Genomic DNA, 25150 nt, shown 5'->3' with positions numbered 1-25150 from the left:
CACACCCTCGCCAGCATCTATAGTCTCTTGATTTGTTCATTTTAGCGACTCTGACCAGTGTGAGGTGGTATCTCAGTGTGGTTTTGATTTGTGTTTCCCTGATGATGAGTGATGTTGAGCATCGTTTCATGTGCCTGTAGGCCAGGCAGATTACTTTTTCATTCATTGTCTAGTTAAGCTTATTTTTTTCATTGTCTAGTTAAGCTTATTTTTAAAGAGCAGAGTGTAGAACTTTAGGCTCTGAGGGTAGACAAGTAAGCTATACTCCTTTGCTTCAAATCAAATCTTATCATACTACTAACTCTTGTCAGAGTTATCAGGATATTTTCTGCCTTTAACTCAAACATAGAAACATCCTGATCTTCCAGTTTTGAAATAAATGTACCTAGTTGAATTTGCTAGTCATAAATCAGTCGTTACGGTTCATATTAGCAAGTGCTTTGTGATAAGCTAGTTCTGTGACTTTTCCAAGTTGTCTAAACTTTCCAAGCCTCCACGTGTCAGAAAACGGTATACCTACCGTATAGAGTTGTTCTTATAATATGCTGAAAAGTGTCTGAAAATGTTTAATGCAGTTTTTGAAAAGCAACTGCTTAATAATAAATGGTAGCTATTATTAATTATATTCTAAAACCAGAGTTTTTTGACTTTTCTCTTCCCTAGTTAACCTGAAAGATAATGAAGTTCTCTTTTGAGGAACAGTAGGTCATTGAAGTCCACATAGACTAGATGTTCCCTCATTGGGGTAGGATAACTAGTCACTTAATTGTCATTGTCACTTATTTTTCTCCCTGTCCATTCTGTGCAACTGGGACCAGTTCTTTGAACTTGAAGTGCCTCTTAGGCTCTCTTCTTTCATTCTGATTCTTAGCACTTTATTTTGCTGCTCTAACAGCACCCTGGTGGGGTTCTTCGTGTCTAGCATGTCCCACCACTCTATTCCACAGATTGGGGGAAGACCAATACTCTCTTTATGCTCATTTTCTGCTCACGTCTCACTTTGGAATCAATCTTACATTATGTTTTGCTGGTTCCCTCTCCCCTAATCCCTACTTATTGTTTGGAAGAGTAGCAGCATATTCTCCTCATATTCATTTCGTGAAATTAAAGCAAAATAATGCACCATGTTTTGCCATGTTTTAATAGATTTTTATATTCATTGAGACCATAGAATTAAATATTTGTATCATTCTGGCCCTTGTTCTAGTAGGTTTTTATATATTAATGGTACTCTATATGATAAAAACTGTTTAAAATTTCCAAAGTCCTTTCCTCTATGCACTTTCAGTTGAGTGCTACAATACCCATTTGAGATAGGAAAGACCTTTCCAGCTCATTTTTTTCCTGCTTTATTGAGATATAATTGACACATAACATTGTGTGAGTTTAAGGTGTGCAATGTGTTGATTGGACACATTTATTAAGTGTACAATGATTGCCACCATAGTATTAGCTACCACTTCTATCCTATCACATAGTTACCCTTTCTTTTCTCTGGTAAGAACATTTAAGACCTACTCTCTCAGCAACATTCAAGTCTGTGACTCCGTGTTATTAGTTATAATCAACTTGTTAATCTTACAACTGACTTGTCTTGCCCTTTGCACAATAGCTCCCCATTTCCCCCACCCTCCCCCACTGGGAACCACTGCTCAACTCTGTTTCTCTGAGTTTGCCCTCTGTAGATCCCACATATAAGTGAGCACAGTGTTGTTTGATGTTTGTTTTTAATGGTAAACCTGAGTTTCTAGAGGTTAAATGACTCTCCTAGGGGATTATAGGTAGGAAACTAAATGGTCAGGATTCCAATCCTGCCCTTCTGGTGTAAGTTTACTGCTTCTCTTAAGATAGAAATGAGAGCTAATGCAATATACATATAAAAACAAAGCCATATTAATTGTCACACTTCTTTAGTCTAGAAACTTCTTTAGGACAAATAAACAAATTGATATGCAGATAAAAATAGGTAAATTAGATCATTGTTAGGACCGAGATTTTCTTCTGTGGGAAGATTTGCCAGTTAGCCGGAGAGATAGAGGTAGGCACAGTACATGAGCTGATAAGCTCACTAGCCTTTGAAGTTATTCTTGCAGGAGGAAGTGGATGTCCGTGTGTGGACCCCTTCACAAACCTGCCAGTGAGTTCTTTCCACAGGGCTCTTCCAGAAGCTGGGCCGTGTCTGGTGAGCAGCCTGATGTGTGGGTGAGAGGCCAGCTCATAGCTGTATATTGGGGTTTTTCTTTGATGATTTGAAGTATCCCCCTGAAATCAAGCCAGGTCTTGGTTTTACTTGAAATACCTGCAAGTACTTTCTATAATTTTCGAGAATGAAAAGAAATCACAGAAACATATTATTAATTAGGTGTCTCAGAGAAGGAACTCAGCACAGTAAAATCTGAGCCAGAGGAGAAATTAGAAAATCTGTATTCTCCCTTTTAACACACCCAGACATAGTTGTGGCAGATGTTAGCAAGACATTGCTACTGTTTGCAAGGAACAATGTCCTTTTGGCTCTCTCTCCTCTCCACAGGATAAGGGACTTGAACACATGCTTCTCTTCAGTGTGCTGGAAAGCAGTAGTGATGAGCTGATAGTGTGTACACATCAACAGGAAATCACACTTTAGGAAATCGGTACATCTGGCCCAGTTCAGAGGGTGACAACTCTGAAGACATGAGTACTTACAGCATTTCCATCTGCTTCTTTTCTTCCTTGTTCATTAAAGAGGAAATGGTGGGAAAATGGTGTTTTTGGTCTAGTAAAACGGAGCACCTTTTTGATGTCAAAAGATAATGAGGTCGCTCGCCAGACATGCTCCAGGTTCTGGGAGAGCCCCATGGAAAGAGCTTATTGGCAGGTATGAGAAAGGGTGCCCACACTGACATCTACTTCCACCTACGAGATCTTTCTATTCCAGGTAAAAGGCAAATATTCCACAGTATTTTCTGTACCTCTTTGCCACTGTGGCTTTGGGTCCATTGCCTATTCTGATTTACTTGTCATTCCTCATTGAATCCTGAAATATTAAATTGTTGCTTTTTTGGAATTCCTTGTCATCAGTTTTCAAATCATTCAAACAGGGACTTTTCCATCCACAGCTCCTGCTTTCTCTCAGGATTCAGCCTCAATAGGCCAGTTTTTAGTTCCTGAAACTTTGAATTGTATGTGTCAGAAAAACACCCCCTACCCATAAATGGAGATATGTCTCAGCCTTGAGATGGCAAAACAAATGTTACTTTGTTTTTATTTATTTTTTAATTTTTTTAATGTTTATTCCTTAGAGAGAGAGAGAGAGAGAGAGAGAGAGAGAGACAAGAGTGTGAGTGGAGGAAGGGCAGAGAGAGAGGGAGACACAGAATCTGAAGCAGGCTCCAGGCTCTGAGCTGTCAGCCCAGAGCCCGATGCATGGCTTGAACTCATGAACTGCAAGATCATGACCTGAGCTGAAGTTGGATGCTCAAGTGATGGAGCCACCCAGGCGCCCCAGAACAAGTTACCTCATAAGGGAAAACTTCTCTCACATGCAAAACTGTGATGTTTCTTCATAGTACATACCAGGGTTTATAATTATGTATTTCTGCTATTGGTTAATGTTCGTTTTGTCGGAGTAGATTCTAGCTTTTGTAATAATGACCTAGGGAAAAGCCTGATAGATTGTTGTCCTTTTCTTCTCTCTCTCTCTTTCCCCATGTGTATGTGTGTATGTGTATGTATATATGCATGTATATACATATATACAAAAATATGTGTATGTGTGTGTATATATATGTGTGTATATATTATCCACATTTTCAATTTTTAAAGAGTAGAACACATATATATTCACAGATGTTTTTTCTGTAACCAGTATTTATTATGTCAGAATGATGACATTTACAACCACTATTTAACATAATATAAGCTCTGTTGATATGGACTTTTTTTTATATACACATCAACAAAGGCAGAAGATAGAGCAGTATATTGTAGCATCTCCTTTTGGAGGAGTCAGAGATCTTTTGTGTCATTTCCCTATGTACATAGATATAATGAAGGGATTAAAAACACTGCTGTTGGATTACCAATTTCATAGTCCAAAAAAACAGCTACTAGACTGGACTGAATCCTTTAGTAAGTGTCTAAAAGTCAGTTTGGGTAGATGTGCTGCTGTTTAAAGTCAGTGCTATAAACTGTCAGTAAATGTAATGCCAATTTTAAAGGTAAACCCAGATGCAAACGCTCCTCGTGTCATTCGGTTTTGAAGGTGACAGCTCATATCTATTGCACACTTACCATATGGCTCCTCAGTCACAGACCCAAGTGCTTTATACTCATTGGCTCACAATCCTCACAACCACCGCAGACCTTAGACTTGTTTGTTGTCCTGATTTTATAAATAAGGGAAATGAGTCTTCAAGACTTTCAAACCCTGTCTCAAATCCCTCAGCCATTAATCATCAGAGCAGGGATGTGAACATAGGTAGGCTTGCAATGATCATATATGTGCCTTTCCCTAAAGAGAAAGACCAATGACCTTCTTTCCAAAGGAAACCAGTTTAGCATCGGCATTGGCAAGATGCTTTGTTTTTGTTCTGTTTTCCTGGACTTTCCAGGCACTTAGAAGAGTGATTTTAGCTTTGACATTCGTAAAGGAGGTTTTATTCACCAACTAGCACATCTATTGAAGAACATCAGAGCCTCAGAAATTCTGAGCAACCTATTTATCTTTAGAAGAGTTGTGACTCTGCTCACAAGGTGAGTTGATGATGAAGTGCACACACAGAGACCTAAGTGAATTCATGTGTCTGATGAAGCTACTGGAAAGCATTCATGTGAGATGTTTCTGGATGTGTTTTCAGAATTCAGGCAATTACCAATGAGACTCTCGTTAGACTCTCATGGCAACCTGCACAAAGGAAAAAAAATGCAATTATATATTAAGAGTGATGTCACTTTGCCTCAATCTGTGACACTCTTGACAGCATTTACTGTTACTGTTTACAGTACTTGGATGAGTGAACACCTTGACTTAAGAGGAACCTTGACTAACTGTAAGAGACTCCAAGCAGAAAGCTGTCACTGCATTTAAAGGGTCTGTCTCTCCCCTCAGCAGCTCCCTCAGACCAGTTCCTCTAGGGACTCAGACTTAGTGGGAATCAACCATTGAAAATTGAGAGGTCATTAATACTTCACAGCCTCTCAAAAATGTGAATTTTTAACTGTTTAGATATCATATATAGTTACCTGTTTTTAGAGTGGTGGATTTTAATTATACTAACAGTTGGACACCGCTCAGCATTTATGATGCCCTTGCAGGGCACTAACATAGGCCACGCTGGGGGTTATTGTCAAGACGGCATCTATAGTCTGTCTTTTAATTAAGCATGTTCTGTCATAATGGTTTTTAAAGGTTCAGTACCCTTTAAAATGCCATCGGTTAGTTTGCTTGTTTCCGGTGTGCTGGCCTTTTCCTTATGAGGCTACATCCTATTTTGAAACTTTATTTTCAAGATACTCGTATCTAGGGTCTACCATCACAGAACACCTGTTTTCATGCCTCTCTGGGAAATTTCTTTACCTGAAAGCCAGGTCCTTCTATAGTTTACTAAGCTTACCTGAAAAGTGTCTAACAGCGGTACTTCAGTGATGGAATATGAATTCAGATTTTATATGTTCCCATTCTACAGTGAAGGAAGATCTCAACTCTCCGCTGTCAGCGCAGAGCCCACTCGGATCCTCTGTCTCCCTCTCTCTACCTCTCCCCTGCTTGCACACGCTCGCTCTCTCTCTTTCTCTCTCTCTCTCTCTCTCTCTCTCAAAAATAAACAAACATTTATTATTTTAAAAAAGGAATATCTCTTTAAGTATGGAGTTATGAGAAATGTTGCCTGGATTTTTCTGACAATTGTGTGCCCACACTTTAAAAATTAAATAGTAGTTTGAAAACAAACTGTTCACTTTTGCCAGTAATGTTTGACTGTTTGATTTTTAGTAGACAGTTTAGAAACATGTGAGGGAACTGTGTTTAATTAATCATTCACCTCTTTTAAAACGTGTACAAATTTATTGAGCACAATGCTCTATTCAGGCACATGGGTTTGGAACCAATGATTAGAAAAGCAGAAGGTGAAACCCCAAACCACAAAACCACAAAACACCACAATAAAAATACCTACTATTCTTTGGGGGAAAGGCAATTAGTGTAAATAAATGATCAGTTTACATTCCAATGAATAGCCGTTTTTAAAAGAAAGTGGGAAATTGCTACTGGGAAATGTTTTCATGTATATCAACATAATTTTTAAATGCTTTGTGGCCTCAGATATATAGACCATGATGATTTCTCATTTCATCTCCAAGTGAGAATTTGGTCTTTATTTTTAAAGCCCATAGGAGAGATAGAACTTACTTGCTTTTGGCTATTTGAATTAAGAAAACTTACCATCTATGGGCACCCAAGTGGCTCAGTCAGTTAAGTGTGTGATCTCACAGTTTGTGGGATAGAGCCCCATGTTGGGCTCTGTGCTGACAGCTTAGAGCCTGGAGCCTGCTTCTGATTCCTTCTCTCCCTCGCTCTCTGCCCCTTCCCTATTTGCAGTCTCCCTCTCTCTCAAAAATAAACATTAGGAAAAAAAAAAAAGAAAACTTACTATCTAATCAACAAATGAAGTGAACCTTTAGTTTGACTCTTTTGGCCCCCAAATCAAAATTTCCAATATTTGGTTGTCATTTCTTTCCTTCTCTTCTTCCACCTACCATTTAATCTCCCTCCTCCTGCCCCTTTTCCTTCATTGTCTTCAACAACTAGATTTCTGTCAGCTGGATGTATTGGGCATTCAGTCAGTGGGAAACATTGAGAAAATTTTAAATTATGTGTCTCAGAAAAACCTGTGTGTTTTTATGTGTAAACCAAATATATATTTTTAAACTAAATATAAATTTAAACTAAATATGTTTAAAGAACATGGAATAACATAATGCTTTGTGTATGCAGCAATTTAAACAAAGTTCATGCTCAGAAATGTATTCTGAAAGATACGTGAGTCTAGAAAATGTGGTTAGTGTACTTGGCTGAATTTGGGTAATTTAAGCCCAAGAGAAACTCTATCAAGAAAATAAACCTTAAATATTGTTAAATGTTATATATATACTTGATGCATCCTTTACTCTTGCTTTTGTGAATAAAAGCTAGAAACTTATGGAGAATTATGAGGTGAGGTCATATTACCTGGATTATATAAATCATTTATATAACCTTAATATTAACTTACTTCCCAACTTTTCTTACATTTGGTGGTTACCCTTTGTGGTTGTAGGTAGCTTGTGAAAAAGCATCTCCAAAACCAAGGAGAGAGGAAGAGCATAAGGTCAGAAGGAAGCCTATTGAAGCTTCCTTCAAAAAAAATAGTGGCAGACAGATCTTGAAGATGTATCTGAGAGATTATTGTTTTCACATCTCTGCACCTTCTGGTGGATAAACCATTGACAGTATAAAGTCTGAACAAATATAAATTTCTCCAGAAGTTAGAAGAAAAATAGTATTCAGAATTGAGACACACTGAGCAAGCATTTCTAGTAGCTTCAGTGGCCCTATTGCCTGAAATGAATTTCTTTGCTTATTGCTCCTTTTGCACTGTAAATTCTCCTGCTCAGTCTGACGTATTAAACCATTTCTCATGAAAGTGTCTGTGATATCTCCAATTCACTTTTCCCCCAAAGAGGGAAAAAGATGAATGAGCTACAGAAAGAAGGAAATGGGTCCGGAAAGATTAGATCATGGAGATCAATTTTACTTCCTAAAATCTCACTTGGAAATAATTTCTCCACGGAAGCTTCTCAGAATCACATATTTAATATGGCATCTTTCCTCTTCTTCCTACATCCTTACTCTCATCTTTTTATCCTAATCTCCTTTCTTTTGTAGCATTTATCACCTCATGATAGATTATGAAATTTGAGGATATGTTTATTGCTCATTCTTTCTGCCAGTTAAAATGTAAGTTTCATGAGGGCAGTGATCTTTATTTTCTTCAGTGATATCAAAAGTATTTAAGTAAGTGCCTCGGGCATAATAGGTGCCCCAAAATTTGTGGCAAAATACTACTCCTGGAGTTGGGGGGGGGAGTAATTAAAGGGCTGCCCAAAATTCCAGAAGATTTCTAAAATAAATGTAAATAAGGAATCCTAAGATTTTAAATAATTCATTAGGATTTAGTGTAACATTTTCCCAAGAAGATGATGATTTCCTTCCTTGTACTACTGTTTAATTTATATTTCAACCTCTCTCCAGGGAACATGTGGATCTGATCATTTCAGGAAGTGAAGCTTAAAAGATAAGGAAGCTTATTTTATTAAAACTAGAGAAAGGACAGAAGGAATACATTGACTCATGGTTAGGGGATTTCTAAGGAAATGGCAGTTCTTCTATTTTATGCAGAGGAACTGAGTACACTACTTGCACCTCATTTGTTTAACTAGTGTTATAGGTTAGTGAGTGTTTCCGAGAAGCTAAGTTTATTACATAAATTTATGTCTTTTTATTTACCCCATTGGAAGAGAGAGGATAGGGCACAGTGAGAAGATGAATTAATTTATACTTTATTATATTATAGTTGATTAAAAATATATCTATATTTTATTAGAATGCCCTAAATTAGAGGCTTCAAAATTCTTTTTGTTTAAACATTTTTATTTATTTTTGAGAGACAGAGAGAGAGACAGAGCATGAGTGGAGAAGAGGCAGAGAGAGAGGGAGACACAGAATCCGAAGCAGGCTCCAGGCTCTGAGCTGTCAGCACAGAGCCCAACACGGGGCTCAAACCCATGAATGGTGCAAACATGAACTGAGCTGAATTCAGATGCTCACCCAACTGATCCATCCAATTGCCCCAGAGGCTTCAAAATTCTAATCTGTTGAGCAATGTTATTTTGTAATAAAATGTTACTGGCAAAAATGGGAAAAATTAGGCTGTCCATATCCTTCAAATCAGCAATCCCATTTCTAGTAATGTATTCTATTTTTACATAGAAATACAATTATTAGCTACAAAGGTACTCAACAAAACATTGTTTATACTTGCAAAAAATAAAAGCAAACTAGATAGATACTAAAATTTCTGTGTGTCTACACAATGCAATTTTAGGCAAAATATAGAAATATATTTATTGACATAAAGAGATGTCCATCAAATACTAAGTCTAAAAAGGAGGTTTTAAAGCAGTGTAGTGTGGTCCATGGTATTACATGCAAGTGTATTCAAGCATGAACAACTTGAATATAATAGTGGCAGTAATTATCTTGGAATAATGAAGGATTTTTAAAAAGTTTTTTCTTTCTTGTATTTTATATTTTTACACAATTAAATTATAATGTGCATGACACATAATAACATTTATCAAAAGATAAGTCAGTGTTTATATATATCTTCATAATATTTCACTGACTTCTGGTATTAAAAACACTTAAGGTTTGGAACATGTGTTTCTTTTATTTAATAGCTGTGCATGTTCAGTAAAAGGAAGATTTCCACATCTTATATACAACTTTTTAATTTTTTGAATATGTAGCCATAAGTAGCCCTATTGTAATTAATTAAATACATACAATGTGTGTATATATATGTATGTATGTATATATATATATATATATAATGTAATAACAACTCAATTCTCAACAACTTAGAACATACTTTTGCATACTGAATCTCTTACAGTGCATATATATGTATATATAATGTTAGTGTGTGTATATATACATATACACTATATATATGTGTGTGTATATTTATAATATAATAACAACAACTCAATCCTCAACAACTTAGAGCATACCTTTGCATACTGTATCTCTTATAGTGTCGAAGCTGAGTTATATTATTGCTCTTGTTTTTAAAAATGGGGGTTTAGTGCTCATGTGCTTTGTGTGATTTGTCCACGTTCATTCATCTGGTAAATTCTGGGCTCTGAAATCCAGATTTCCATGCCTGGGAAATCAGTGCTTTTGTTTAGTTTTGTCTTTTACATGCAGTATTATGTATAACTGCAGGGAAATATGTAGTCTACTTTAACGAACACAGGATACTGTTTAAGATTATCTCCATCACAACTGCACCTAAGACATCCCACCATTTGGAGTTTTCCCCTGAGCAGACACTGGTATTCCAACCATGCAGCTGTGATACAGATTACAGCAGCTTCCAGAGAGAGAGAGAAAGAGAGAGAGAGAGGGAGAGAGAGAGAGAAGGCGCTGTGGCCTGTTTTGACTGCATTTCAAAAGGAACTATTTGAGCTACAGTGTTTCAGGTTCCCCTGATGATCGCGCCTAGTTGGTCTCACATTCTGCGACAGGCAGCATACAGGGATTTAGAGGAAATGGATTCAGAGTCAGATTGATAACCAAGCTCCACGTATTTTTGTGAATTTAACATTGGAAAAGATATCTGCAAACTTGTCAGTTCCCTTCCACCACTAGCAATGTTGCGAATAATAGATTTCTCCTTTGGATATGTGTTTGAGGAAAATAATCCAAATCCTATCAAAATAAATATATTTATATATGACAGTTATTAAAAATGAACAAGTACTATATATATTTTGAGCTACTGTATTTAATAAGCTAAGGACATGTTAGCAGATATTATCAGTCCACATGGCACCTCAAACCTGGTATGTTTAAAACAGAACTCTTGGTCTTACATCCCCTCACCCACTCCCCTCCAGTCTACCCGCAACGGCCTGGCCTTTCCCAGTTTGCTGTTGGTGACAACATCCTTCCAGTTTCTCAGGCCAAAACCTCAGTGTCATCTGTGTGCCGTGTCCTCTCACACCCTGTGTTCAATCCATCTGCAGATCAGGTTGGATTTGCCTTCAGAGTCAATTCGATCTGGACAACTCCTCCCTCTTTGCACTGTTTTCCATGCTGAATCCAGCCTTTCTCCCTTGGGTTTTAACAGTAGCCTCCTAACTGGTCTCCTTCCTCTGTCCTAGACCCTCCTGGTCTGGTCTCAATGCAGCAGCATGATTGAGTCCTTTCACCTGTCTCACTGCTGGTATCCCAAGAGCCCAGATCGTCCATCTCTTTCAAGTAAATGTCCACCCGGGCCTCCTTGTTACCGCTCTGACCCATTCCCTCATCTCTGTTCTCCCACTGGCCTCCGCCAGGCTGCTCCTGCCTCCCCGCCCCCCCCTCCCCGCTCCACACCTGGCCCCGGGCTCACTCCCAAAGCTTCTTCACATTCTGCTCCGTGGCCCGTATCTCAATGCGGCTTCCTGGCTTTTGTGCTCAAGCTCCCTACCCCCCTACCTGTCTTTATTTTTCTTTACACCATTTACCACACGACTTACTAGTTTTCTGCCTGTCTGTCTCCCTTCCTAGAATGCATATGTTGCAAGAGGTCAGGTATTTTTGTTTAACTTGTTCAAGGTTCTGTCCCTAATGCTGGAACAATGCCTGGCACATGTAGTGACTCAACAAATATTTGCCAACCGTTTGTTAAACCAAAAGTTTTTTCTTGCTTCTGTTCAATATCAGGTATCGCATCAGGCATTAGAGTATTATATAAATGTCAGTCTTGGTAAAATATACTTAAATATATCATTTTAATTTGAGGAGGGGAATGTGAAATAATTCCTTCTTCATCACTAGACTTTTAGGGACATGACATTGATTTTAAACAAACTTGCCAAAAATATCCTATTTCGGGTATAAAACCATTGTTTAAACAATCATTGTAACTGTGGTAGCATTTCTTTTATTTCAACATTTCTCCCCTGTCTCTTGTGTTTGTTTTCCAGAAAAGAGGCACAGTTAGATGAAGAAGGACAGTTTCTTGTCAGAATAATATATGATGATTCTAAAACTTACGATTTGGTTGCTGCTGCGAGTAAAGTCCTCAGTAAGTTGAATGTAATGTTCCTTCTTTGGCTAAGTTACACGTAGAAGCCCAAAGGAATACATGGACCAACATCCCATTGTACAGTTATGCAGGTTGTGCACTGCATAATGGTGGAGGGAAGGCTCAGGCTACACTGAGTTCTAGTATTCTTTACAAGCTCTTTAGAGAAGAGAGAAGCTCTCTGCACCCCCTCACAGAAAGCCATCTGTTAGGATAGGAAAAAAATTATTGACCCTTAATGTAATAATAACTTTAGTTATGATGTCAGCAACATACTAATTACAAAAGGGTAGTATGCAAAAAATATTGTCCTCAAATCCCTCTTGCAATCATGGGTTCTGCTAGCTATTGGTAAAGGAAACAAGAAACTGAGGTCTACATCAGGGAAAGCTCACATGAAGTAGACAAAATTTAAAAACAGCTTCTTGGACGAAAAAAGTTCTCAAAGTTATTGTCATAGTGCTTAATTTACAATTAGTCTACAGTTTGGATAGAATAAAAAGACACTTTTTAGCTTTGACAACTAACTAGAAGAGCAAATATCTATTACAGAATACAGAATTACAAAGAAAGTACAGTAAATTGTTAATAATAAAAATATTCAGCCTCATTAGTAGTCAAAGCTGAAACAAATATGAAATAATTTCTTCAAACAAATTGGCATTTTACAAAATTAAATGCTTCATGTAGTCAAAAGTAGAGTTAAAGGAGAAATTGCACACATTTTTCATCTGATGGTAACCTAAGACAACATTGTATAGAGCAGTTTTGCATCATTAGTTAAAGTCTCTTTAATAATACACCTACAAACCCTTTAGGAATTTTTCATAATTATTAGATTTATTTGCATTAAGATTTATCTATGTTTTCACTTCAGCATTACTTGTATTATCAAAATGGAAAATCTGAGTTTTCTGTAAGAGTAAATTGATTAAATAAATTGTTTTGTCCCTATGTTAATGAGATAGCAACTAAAATTGATATTATAGAAACAACTAAAGATTTTAGGGAATATTAATAATTGAACATTAAGAAAGAAAACAGAGACTATTGGGGGACATACTATGTGCAGTCAAGTTATTAAATATGTGTATTTAACAGAAAAAAAATTTTCACCACAATATTAAGTCATGTGCATTCTTGATGGTTTTCCTTCCGTACTTTTCAGAAAAATTAAGCTAATACAGTAAATAACTGCTTTAAAAAGCTAGAAAATAAGTAAGCACTTTGTGGTGAAAACTGAGAAACTGATTATTTCACATTTAAGTACAAATCTACTCTACTTATGTGTCAATGTACTGTCTTCACAGATTTCATTGTATTGTTCAGGCCAGAATTTTCTCTCATGATCTATGTCTACTTGCACAAAAATTGAGGATATTTTAACTTTTTTATTATGCATCTATTTTCATCCTTCCCGTTAGCAATATTCTAGCTATAATATGTTTTCTTGTTGTTTTCTCAAACCTATAACATAGATCTCAATGCTGGAGAAATCCTTCAAATGTTTGGGAAGATGTTTTTTGTCTTTTGTCAAGAATCTGGTTATGATACCATCTTGCGTGTTCTGGGATCTAATGTCAGAGAATTTCTACAGGTAAGCAATTTGAGGTCCTGTACTTAAAAGTTCTAAGTCAGTGACTCTTAAGGAGAGGATTTAGAATGCTTTTGCTCAGCCAACTAAGTGAGAGTGTCTTCCTTTTGTAATGGAATCATAGGGACTTTTTCCGGCTCACATGAAATTATGGCTATTGGGTGGTCTTGAGTACATTTTAGCATTTTTTGCTTCATATTTTTTCTTTACGTTTCGGTTGCTGATCTTGAATATTCAAGTTGTAAATTAATGCTCTTTGAAAATCTCAACATGGCCTATTGTGGTCTGTTTCACGGCCTCCTTTTTAATGGTTTATGTGGACCGGTAGTTGTGGTTTTATGTTGTAAGTGTATATAATATGGTCTTATTTTCTCTTTTAAGGTATTCCTAGGTTGTATAATTAAATAGTATATCAGTATCTGTGAAGTTTGACCTGGGCCCAACACCTAGGAGAAAGCACCCTGGCTTTCAGGAGCTTTCAAAACAAGTGTGAGAAGGATTGCTCCCAGTTACATATTAATTAGTCTACTGTGGAAAGGAGAATAGAAGGCGCTTCCAAAGTCAGGTTCAGGTGAAATGAAAGAACTAATGTCCCCAAAGGCCTTTGTCTTCTATTCTTGTTTAAATTACCTTAAAAGTTTTTACTAGTAAATTGCACGTTAGATGAGAGGCTATTTTTGGATTGACTGCCCTATTTTAAGCACAGGCATTTGTAAGACCCTCTTCTCGAAATGTGTTAAGGTTGAAAATTATGCGGTTGTTTGTAAAGGGTATTTCTACACCGGCTGCTGAAAGCAGCCAGATCTTGCTGGAAAATGATGTCAGTGCAATACTAGCTGAACCCAAGCCCAGTTTTGAGGGAATGTAAACTACTTTCAATCCAGCTGCATTATTGATTTAACAGCCAAAATAAGAACTTTAGTGTTTAATCAAAATGTCTGCTGTTTACATAGTGACATTTTTCTTACAAACTTAAAACAGCATTAAATCAAGATGGAAACTGGTTTGCAAACCCCTGCCTTGGATTTACAGAACTACTGGTATAAAAAAAAAAAAACAACAACAAAAAAAAACAAAACCACCCTGCCACTTCCAAATGAAATAGCTGCCAGCAGATTTTTAAATTGAACTTTAAGAGGCTGTATGTAAATGAGTTATTTTAAATGGAGTAAAGTTTGGTATTTAAACTTCATTGGAATTTTGGATTTTTGAATATATAATTCCATTTTTTAATACTTTCGCTGCCTTTTGGCACCGTATCAGCAAAGTTTTCAATTTATGATTCCTCTGTCTGAATTTTAACTTCTGTTCTCAATGGTTACATCTGCATAAGAAAACAGCTATGCAAAAGATCTTACAAATTTTTTTTTTAACCTTTACTCATTGGCTTTCTGCTAAACTTGTAATGGCCTAGGAAGAGAGCAAGCAGCCTATTGCTGCATTTCTCTAGGTTCTAGAACTGCACCATCCAATAGGATCCACTAGCCACGTGTGCCTACTATGTGTTTGAAGATTTTTTTTAATGTTTATTCATTTTTGAGATACACACACACACAAATGTACACACACGCAAACACGAATATGAGCCGGGGAGGGGCTGACAGAGAAGGAGATACAGAATCTGAAGCAGGCTCCAGGCTCTGAGCTGTCAGCACAGAGCTCAAGGCAGGGCTCCAACCCATGAACCAGGATACCATGACCTGAACCCCTGAATCATGAGATCATGACCTGAGCCAAAGTCAGACACTTAACCACCCACGCGGCCCTACTTCTATATTTAAAATGTGATGTGCTATGTGTAAAATACACAGCAGATTCAAAGGCAGTACAAAAAGAATACAAAATAGCTGATAGTATTTCATATTAATTGCATGTTAAAATGATAATGTTTGGGATATACCAAGTTATATAAAATACATCATGAAGATTAATTTGGCCTGTTTTTTTCTTTCTTAAACATGGATGCTAGAAAATTGAACATTACACATGTGGCTCATATTTGTGGCTTGCTTTAGTGGCTATAATTGCCTTTTGTTTCCACTGGACAGTATTATTTTAAAGAGGCCTATGTCCCTTCTCCTCAAAGTCAATAGGCAGCTTTAGTGAATATGTCTTTAAGTTACAAATATGATTTTATTTGTCTCTTGGTGTGTGAAAAATGAGGAAAATAGAAAGTTAGAATACTGTGAATCACCAATATTTTGTATTTTTATCTAATTCTTTTCCCCCTGATTTTGAAATTGCATATCTTAACAGCAAATTGAATGCATTAAAATAATGCTTTTCTTAAAAGTAGGTATTTACCTTATGAGTAAGCTATTTCCATAAAAATTAAATGAATATTTTTTCTGTCTGATTATTAAATAAAGCAACTGATGTTCTTAAATTGTTTTAAGATCCTATAAAATAAAGCCACTGATTTTCATAAACTGTCTTAAAATCCTCATTCACATATAAAAATTTACACTTTATATTAATTAAGAAAACATTATTTTTTTGTAGACTTTAATCCTTCACTGAAGAGTAAGATAAATTGGGTCTCATTTTAAAGAGCATTTAAAGGCACGTAGGTAGCTCAGTTGGTTGAGCTTCTGACTCTTGATTTTGGCTTGGGTCATGATTTCATGGTTCATGGGGTCAAGCCCCCTATCAGGCTGACATCTCGGAGCCTGCCTGGGATTCTGTCTTGTTTGCATTTGCACTCTTTCTCTCAAAATAAATAAACATTAAAAAATAGAGTTTAAAACCTTTTCTTTTTCACCCCCTGATTTTAGTCAGTAATCAAATCCTTAGAGTCTATTTCTTAAATACTGTATTTTGAGAATTCTACCGCTTTTCTTCATGTCCTCTACACTTCCATGGGAGCTGTCATTCTCTAGAGGGGGGATGGGTATCCAGCCTCCCCTCGAGACTCTTCCAATCTCATCTCCATTCTACTGGTTTTTCTGAAATGCAAATATATCTCATTATATTATTTTCTTGCTTAAACCCTTCGATGCTTTCCAATTACTCACTGGGAAATGTAGAAAGTAATTAAAACAGTTCAAATTGCTTGCATCCACTATCCATCCTTCCTCTTCCTCTCCCCCAGCCTAGCCAAACAGAACATCTTTTAGAATCTTTGCTTTTATCTGTCTCTGTCCTCTGAGTTTTTGTACCTGCTCTTCCCTTCGTCTGGAGCACTGTTACCGATGCTTTTCATCTAAATAAATTCTGCTTACCCTCCTGGTCAACCTATTTGTCCAGGGAGACACTCCTCCTCCCTCCAGTCTCTGCCCTGAGTCAGGGAAATCACCGTGGTCCGTGTTTTCAGAGACGCTCTGTCTCTCCCGCCCTAGTGATTCTCACACTGTATTATCATTTCCTGTTTGTTAGGCTGGAATGTAAACTTCATGGAGCCAGAGACCATGTATAATCTCTTAATGATGGTATCTCCACAGATACAGACAGTCTGTATCTGGGAATGAGTAATTACCATTTTTGAAGATTGAAAAATGGTGGCTTGCTTGTTTCTACCACAATAGGAAGCAAATGCAATAAGAGCTCAAGATTAATTCTTCTATTAAAGATAACAAAACTCATTTAGATGAGGCTATCTAACTTTATTTAGAGATGAGTTATAGTTTGAAATATCCATCACATGGCATAGCAAATTAGTGTTACTAATTAATTTACAAGTTATATTATTTGTATCTATAGAAACTTTTAAAATAATCATTCTGATATCTCTATTTGGAATTTCCAAGCAACAATAAAATAGCTACTGGAATTACGATACAGGAAATCATTTGACTATGCCTTAGGCTGGGCAGCTCTGACCACTTGTCATGGTTCTAAAGAGGATGTTCTTGGAAGTTGTCTGTCCTCAGCCTCTCAATTAAGAACTTAACACATATTATATTTTTGCTTTTCTTGAAATAATTTTCAGAAGTTCTGAAATTTGCCTTACCTTGAATCTGGGTGGGCTTTGGTGATTACTTGACCAATAGAACATGGCAGGATTTTGACAGTTCTTAAACTTGTTCATAAGAAGTCTTTAAGTTTGCCCCTGTGTGTCTTGGAATAGTTGCTCTTGGGAGGCCCCCTCCAGGACCCCAGAGGCAGGAAATGGAAGCCTAGCTACATGGAGAGGTCACATGTAGGCTCTCAGACAGCACTGCTGGCTGAACTCCCAGCAAAGGGCCAACAATCCCTCTCGGCCTCTTGAGTGATCCGTCCTGGGAAAACAGCCTGGTAGAGCACTATGATGACACCATCCCCAGCTCCATGTGACTCCAACCCAAGGGCTTCCTGAGTCCAGAAAATTTCCAGAGCCATGAGAGACACATTATTGTTTTAAGCCAATCAATTTGGGGTGCTTTGACATGCAGGAATGCATAATGGGATCTGTTCTCTGTGTATTGTTTTCCACTGTATTTTTTATGTTGGTGTTACTACATGTGTGTACACTTATGTACATATTTATGGATAAGTCAAGAACTCTGAATGGGCCATGTTCAAGGAGAATAATATATAGCCTTGGGGAATGAAACCCAAGTCATTCTATAGCTACAAATTCATTCCTAGTGGTGTCATCTTATTATTGCATTCTTTACCTCCCCAATAATTTTACAGAGATAAAATAAAATTTCAATGAGCATGGAAAGCTGCCAAGGTTGATTATTGGAAAATAAATAAGTGAGCAATTTTCCATCTTAGAGGTTAGCCAGGATTTAAATTATGAGCCTGCTGAAATATGCTTCGGAATCTTAGTTGAATATCAAACACATATTCTGGGGGCGCCTGGGTGGCTCAGTTGGTTAAGCATCCAGCTTCGGCTCAGGTCATGATCTCACGGTTCGTGGGTTTGAGCCCCGCATCAGGCTCTGTGCTGACAGCTGGCTCAGAGCCTGGAGCCTGTCTTTGGATTTTGTGTCTCCCTCTCTTTCTGACCCTCCCCTCCTCATGCTGTCTCTCTCTGTCTCTCAAAAATAAATAAAAACAGAAAAAAATTAAAAAAAACACATATTCTGTTATTGTTTGCTGGAAACACCCATTCCTTCCCTAATTTGGGTCTGGTGGCAGTTTCACTCATTCATTCGGTTCATACACGCTAATGTTCCTCTATAAGCACCTCTGTTCAGCCTGCAGTAGGATTTTCCTCAAATTCATGTTGGCTCAAGGTTTTGGCGTTTAAAGCACAACATTGTGACTTGGCCAGCCCACCAGGAGCAATCTGGGATTGATGACAGATCTAAAATTCTTCAATGTTTGTGCGAAGTGTTATTTTGGGAACTCTGAGGATTTTCCTGAACAGCTGTGAAATTCTAATACTTCCCTAAATTATTTATAATATTTCTTAGACAAAAATGCACCATTTGTTTTATTTTTAACTTTTGAATTTCAAAAGGAACTGGTTCTCTTAACATTCAAAATACCAGTTTCTATTACCCGCAATTTTAAAATTGAAAAGTAAGGGAACATGAGCTTTTTAGAATTGTAGCATTGTTTTCTCTTTGAATAATTGATAATTGTTCTTCACAAAACAACCAGGATTATTTTTTTTTAAACCTGAATTTAAAAGCAGTAGAATAAGTGAAAAATTTAGGCAGATAATTTTATGGCTATTTGTCTTTTTTTTTCTTTAAGTATTTCTCTTGAGAGGATGATCGTGATAATTATATGTAGTTTTAACAGTATTACCGGTGAAATAGTTTTAGTGACTCTGATATAATTTCTTTTTAAATAGACCCTTACATTATTTCTTTTTAAAAAGGTTCTCTGTATCTTTTCAGTTGAAGGTTATTTTGCAAGAAGTAGCACCAAGAGGCAGGAGGACTAGCATTCAAGTGCTGACTTCTTACTTGTTTTGATCTCATGCTGTTCATACTCCAACCTCGGTTCTTCCCATTATACGAGGTTGAGGTTTCCACTTTATTTAGAGCCTGCTTGTTTAAATTTTTTATGTTCAAATTGTAAAATGACTTATTTCTTATAAAATTGACAAAACATGTTTCAAAATGCATGCTGCTTATAAACAAATGTTAGGGTTGGTCATGTTTTTCAGAAATATAAGCAAAAACAGTGGAAATACTGTATCTCATCCTCCTTCCTTTAAAATAATAGAGGTTTAAATTTTGATTTTGAAGATTTTTTCCTGATCTACACTTCAGTAATGTTTTTAAATAACACAGGCAACTCCCTTTTCCCCCTTCACTAGGATAAGGCTACTCGGAGACTGAAAAATTTCTCTTAAAATTTTCAAGGAAAGAACTTACTCCACCCACTTATGTGGATCATTTAGAGATTTTTCATTAGATGCCAAGGAAGGAGGGAAATGAGGTAGTTAATTCCTGGAAACTTCGCCTCTGTAATTATGTATGAAGTTATTTTTACTGTGCATATTATAGAGACAACTTGCATTTATTTTGAACCATTCCAAGATCTTTGAAAATACGGAACTTCAAATTATTTCTCAAAGGAACAATAAATTTTCATTTGTCTCCTAAATCTATGGATTGTACTGAATCCAGAACTCCAGCACAGTTTCCCAGGATGAGAGCACTAACTTTTCTTCTGTAAATGCTAGGTGACAAGATGAATTGGACTTATGGATAGCAGAATTCCTGAGTAGAAAAAATACATTCATATGGCTTGTAGAAAAAGCAGTAAAATGATATCATAACATTAGGAAGTGAACTGAAAACCTAACCAACCTTTTTGGCATCTTGAGGGAAAATAGATGAATGGACTCATTCTCTATTTACCCCCCCTTTTTTTTCCTAACATTGTAAAGCTAAGAAGAATGAAGTCAGCCTATTGGAGGTTTGATTTATTGTTTTCTGGGAATCCACTATGGTGAAATACATGTATTTACATTTTTTATGTCTCTTTTATGTATTTACTTCTTTGTAAGTGACCATTCAGGTCTTTTTTTTTATTTTTTATTTTTTGTAATCCTACTCCCATGGGTACATTTAGAAATAAAACAGAACACCAGTTTTAATATGAAACTCTTGTTCCCCTGAATACATCACTACAACCATGTGAATGAATAATTAACTTTATATATATAATCTTAAATGAGGTAGGCAACGTTTTCCCTTAGCCTTTTTGAGAATGTCTTTTGTGGCCTTTGAGGTTGATGCAAACAAGTAAAATTTAACTATGAAGAAGGCACATTCTTAGCAACATAAATGTACTCAACTGAAACCAACTTAATTTTTAAGCATGAATTCTGTTTCTAATAACCGGCTATGGTCATCATTTTAATTTTGAAAGAATAAAACCAAATAAGGAAAGCTGTAACTAAAGAAATCCCAAGAGTATTTTTTATGTTAGATATGATCTAAAGAAAATCAATATTACATTAAGTGGTGTTAAATCTTTTATGCTCCAGGAGAGCACTTTACTTGTCCATTTAATTAATAGCAAATTCAATAAAATAGCAAATCTCTGGAGACTTGGTTACTACAAAAACTTCAAAGATGAACATTCTGACCTGGTGTGGTTTAGTGTCCCTCTTGCTTTGAAGTGACAAATTTAAGCATGAGATTATTACTGATTTTAATACCTTAGTATTATAAGTATTTTTATGTAAATTAAAATGGGTCCACATTTAAGAAAAAATTTTTAATTTTTTTAACATTTATTTTTGAGAGGAGAAAGAGACAGAGAGCGAGCAGGGGAGGGGCAGACAGACGGAGAGACACAGAATCTGAAGCTGGCTGTAGGCTCCAAGCTGTCAGCACAGAGACCACCACTGGGCTGGGACTCATGAACCGCAAGATCATGACCAGAACCAAAGTCAGACACTTAAGCGACTGAGCCGCCCAGGCGCCCCCAGATGGGTACGCATTTAAGGTGCTGTGACTATCTATGTGTGACTCATGGGAAAGTGGCCTTGGGCTATCCTGGCCAGTCTCTGACCTTCGTTAACATCAATGTGCTGCTAACGGAAATGGTGCCAGTCATTATTGCCTCATGCCATCTGTCTAGCTGCATATAGAAATGTGCTAATGGTACAGTATGACACAAGACGAAAATAGGTGAGTATGCAAATGATATTGGCATTGACTTGTGATATATTTAAACATTTTGTAAAGGGAATTTTGGAAAAAATTAAGATACATATTTTCACGCTCTTGTTGGACTCAGCTTCTTTTTCTCCTTGAAACCAGTCATGGCATAGTCCCTGGAGCTGACTGCGTTAAGATGTTTCCTATAAATGCAGCAAATAGCTCAATTTTTACTTTGCGAGAAATGGAAATGAGTATCAAACGTTTGTGGTGCTTTTTCATCTCACCAGATTTTCTGTCACATTTTTTTGCAACACCGGTAGTAGTCGAAGGGATCTGGAAGGAACAGTTTTTACGTCTTCCCTTTTCAGGAAAGAAATTTCATGAGGAAAACTTATAGGAAGAACTTTGTACTGCTCAATCAAGTGAAACACTTTTAGGCCTTTAGCGGCTTGTTCTTTATAAAAACTGTCCAATACTTAGTGTCTGCCATATTGGCATATGTGGCAATAGCAACCTCTAGAGGCAATCAGGATGAACTGAAATTTTTGTCAAGAGCTGGTCTGATTTGATTATAACAGGTGTAATTTGTAGAAACAAACAAAGAAACAAACTACTCAGTATAGAGACAAATAAAAAAGAAACTAGATTCACTCAATCAAGAAGACTGTTGAAACATTTATCTGAATCAGAATGTCAACCTTTCATGACCAGGCTTAGGACTTTTCTTCACTTTAAAGTTTTTGGACCCCACTCTTTCAGTCTGAGTTACTGGCTCCCATATTTATGCATCAAAAACCACTTTGGACATTTGTCAGTGATATGAACCGTGAGCCGCTTAAAGTCAAGGTTCAAGTCACGCAGATTTGTATCTGACCCTCTAGTCTTCCCCCCGGCCCGTACCACATACAGTTCATAATATATAATGCATATGAAATAACTCTCTAGAATGGATGAATCATTGAGTGGAGAGGAGAGAAAATGAAACCATGGTGCCATTGATGCCCTGGTGGAATATTTTTCAAATTTGGGGACCCACGGAGCCACCTTGCATTCACGTCCTAATATCTTACTAAATACTTCTGTTTTCTTAAATCGACCTCTTTGAGACCTAAGATTAGACCTATAGTTCAATTTTGGCCTATCTCCTGCATCTTCTTTCTTGATGCATTCTTTTATGCTCATGGCATTCTGAAGCCATTTTATTTCACTCATTTGTCTTTAGTGATAATCACCAGTCATTGTTAGATTAGTATTTGCTTGGCATATTAGTTTTTATTGCTACCATAACAAATTACCACGGATGTTAAGTGCCTAAAACAACACAAATTTATTATCCTATAATTTTATAGCTCGAAGTCCACTAAGGTCTCACTAGACTATAATGAGGGTGCCAGCAAGGCTATGTTCCTTTATGTAGTCTCTCGGGGATAATTGTTTCCTTGCTCATTTAGGTGTTGACAGTTCAGGTCCATGCTGTCACGGGGTTAAGAACAGGCCATGTTTTAAATCAACGTTGACTTAATTCTAAAGCTACCTTGCTCTTAATTCTTATACCAGGCTATGCTGTTTGTAGCCTACCATATATGTGTAACACAAACACACACTCACATCATGAACTCTTATTTGAAAAATCATCTTGGACTGAGGAAAACATATCATTTTCAACGTTTCTCCTGGTGATCTTTACACAAATAAGTTTTGTGTATTAGTGAGTACACTAATGGGGAGTTTGGCATGTTCTATTAAGGGCAAAGCTGAAAGAACAGAACATATTTATTGGTAAATTTATTTGTTTTAGTTTTCCAAGGTTCAGTTCCAAAGGATAATCATTTCACAAGTCATCTATGAAGCTGTATCTTGATTGGAGGCTACTAATGAATATGAAGCAATTCTGCTACTTTAATTTAGAAATATTCTAAAATAATTTAGAAATATTCTAAAATATTACTTCACAAAGTAGTATGTTTACATTTTCATATGCTTATCATGCTGGTATAGCTTTTTGAATGAATGGTTTTTGGATTGTACTGTAAACAGAGGTAATATGTGATCATTTGCGGCATCCATATTGATTATCATAACATGCATATACACAACTTCCCCAAACTTCTGTAAATATGCATTTCTTTGCTTTATCCCATTCTTTTTTCATCCCACTTGTTTTTTATCCTCCTTTATGGTTTTTTAAAATGTTTATTTGTTCTTGAGAGAGAAAGAGACACAGAGCATGAGCGGGGGAGGGTCAGAGAGAGACGCACACAGAATCTGAAGCAGGCTCCAGGCTCTGAGCTGTCTACACAGAGCCTGAGGCAGGGCTCGAAACCGCGAACTGTGAGGTCATGAGCTGAAGTCAGACGCTTAACCAACTGAGCCTCCCAGGTGCCCCTGTTTATGCTTCTTTAAAATGTGTTAACTAAAAATAAAAAAATAAAATGTGTTAACTGATAATAGGCTCAGATGCTTTTATTAATTATATTACTTTAGTCTTAAGTCCTCTCCATGTTCTTGCCTTGTAGTAGTCTCGGTGCACAAGGGAAGGCTGTGCTACGTGAATGCTCACTCCGTCAGTCGACCAACTAACGTCGGATTTGAGCCTTGTTTCCTTATCTTGCTTTCTCCACATCAGCTGCCGCTGTGGAAGCATCATTTATTCATCTCGTTTCCTCTTCATTACAGAATCTTGATGCTCTGCATGACCACCTCGCCACTATCTACCCAGGTATGCGTGCACCTTCCTTTAGGTGCACCGATGCAGAAAAGGGCAAAGGACTCATTCTGCACTACTACTCAGAGAGAGAAGGACTTCAGGATATTGTCATCGGAATCATCAAAACAGTAGCTCAACAAATACATGGCACTGAAATAGACATGAAGGTAATGGTCAGTAATGGAGGCTCTTCTGAACACATCTGACATATAGAATGTTAAACATGACCCTCCGTGAATTTACCTTTAATTGTCACCACTAGTGGACCTCACCAGAGGTATATATATATATGAGTCATACCCGCAATATTCTTTATTTGGCCTTGGAAGTCATTATATAGGATATTTTTTCCTTATGGCAGCAGAAATCTCTTTCTAATTATACATTGCTTAAGGCAACGTGAAATCTAGTTTGCATTTCTTGTGAGGCCGCACCAGCTGGGTAGCAGAAGGAAAAGTGACTGGTGAAGTTGTAGCCTTCAGAATACAGAAAACCCAAAATACAGAATACAGATAGTCAAATTCTAAGATAATATATAAGATTAGATATTGTTTTACTGATCATTGTCTCTTTGTAGATTTTTTTTGTCTGTTCCTAAAATAGTAGTTGGAATCTTTCATTTTGTGATCTAAGTTTTGCTTTTTTTTAAAAATTTGATCACTTGGTGAAAGAAGTCAGGTCGTTAAAAGTTTGTTGCTATTGATAATACATGCTCTAAGCTTTGAGTGAAAATATCAGGGTACTGCTGCCACAGCAGTGCAATAAAGAAAATCGTTGTTTTTCTGTCTCTTTGACCCTACAGTCTCTCCCAGGCAGCTGCTCATTGTGTGTCCAGCATGTTCAGCCTTAGGAGCCATTTTTCAGTTGCTCGAAGTTCGAGAAAATTAGGGAGAGGGATATCCTATTTCAATTTTTTCTTTATGGCTATTTCTTAGATGTCAGGATTATGTTCTAGCACATACAAGAAGCCCAAACT

At 36.9% G+C, this 25150-nt stretch overlaps 1 protein-coding gene across 2 annotated transcripts in view; it reads left to right on the top strand.

Moving 5' to 3' along the window:
• GUCY1B1 (guanylate cyclase 1 soluble subunit beta 1) overlaps positions 1 to 25150 on the top strand; it is a 45157-nt gene that overhangs the window by 5418 nt on the left and 14589 nt on the right. The window contains exons 2-5 of one of the 2 annotated variants that reach the window (XM_029952199.1): positions 10966 to 11062; positions 11773 to 11873; positions 13352 to 13470; positions 24144 to 24341. In XM_029952199.1, coding sequence (XP_029808059.1) covers positions 13378 to 13470; positions 24144 to 24341 — 291 coding nt within the window. In that variant the 5' untranslated portion in view covers positions 10966 to 11062; positions 11773 to 11873; positions 13352 to 13377. The remainder of the gene's footprint in view (positions 1 to 10965; positions 11063 to 11772; positions 11874 to 13351; positions 13471 to 24143; positions 24342 to 25150) is intronic. The other variant, XM_029952167.1, reaches the window with a different exon arrangement.

The sequence above is a fragment of the Suricata suricatta genome, chromosome 1 (assembly GCF_006229205.1).
Source record: "Suricata suricatta isolate VVHF042 chromosome 1, meerkat_22Aug2017_6uvM2_HiC, whole genome shotgun sequence".
Classification (NCBI taxonomy): Eukaryota; Metazoa; Chordata; class Mammalia; order Carnivora; family Herpestidae; genus Suricata; species Suricata suricatta.
The sequence above is the reverse complement of the archived record's forward strand: the minus strand, read 5'-3'. Positions and strand labels throughout refer to the sequence as shown.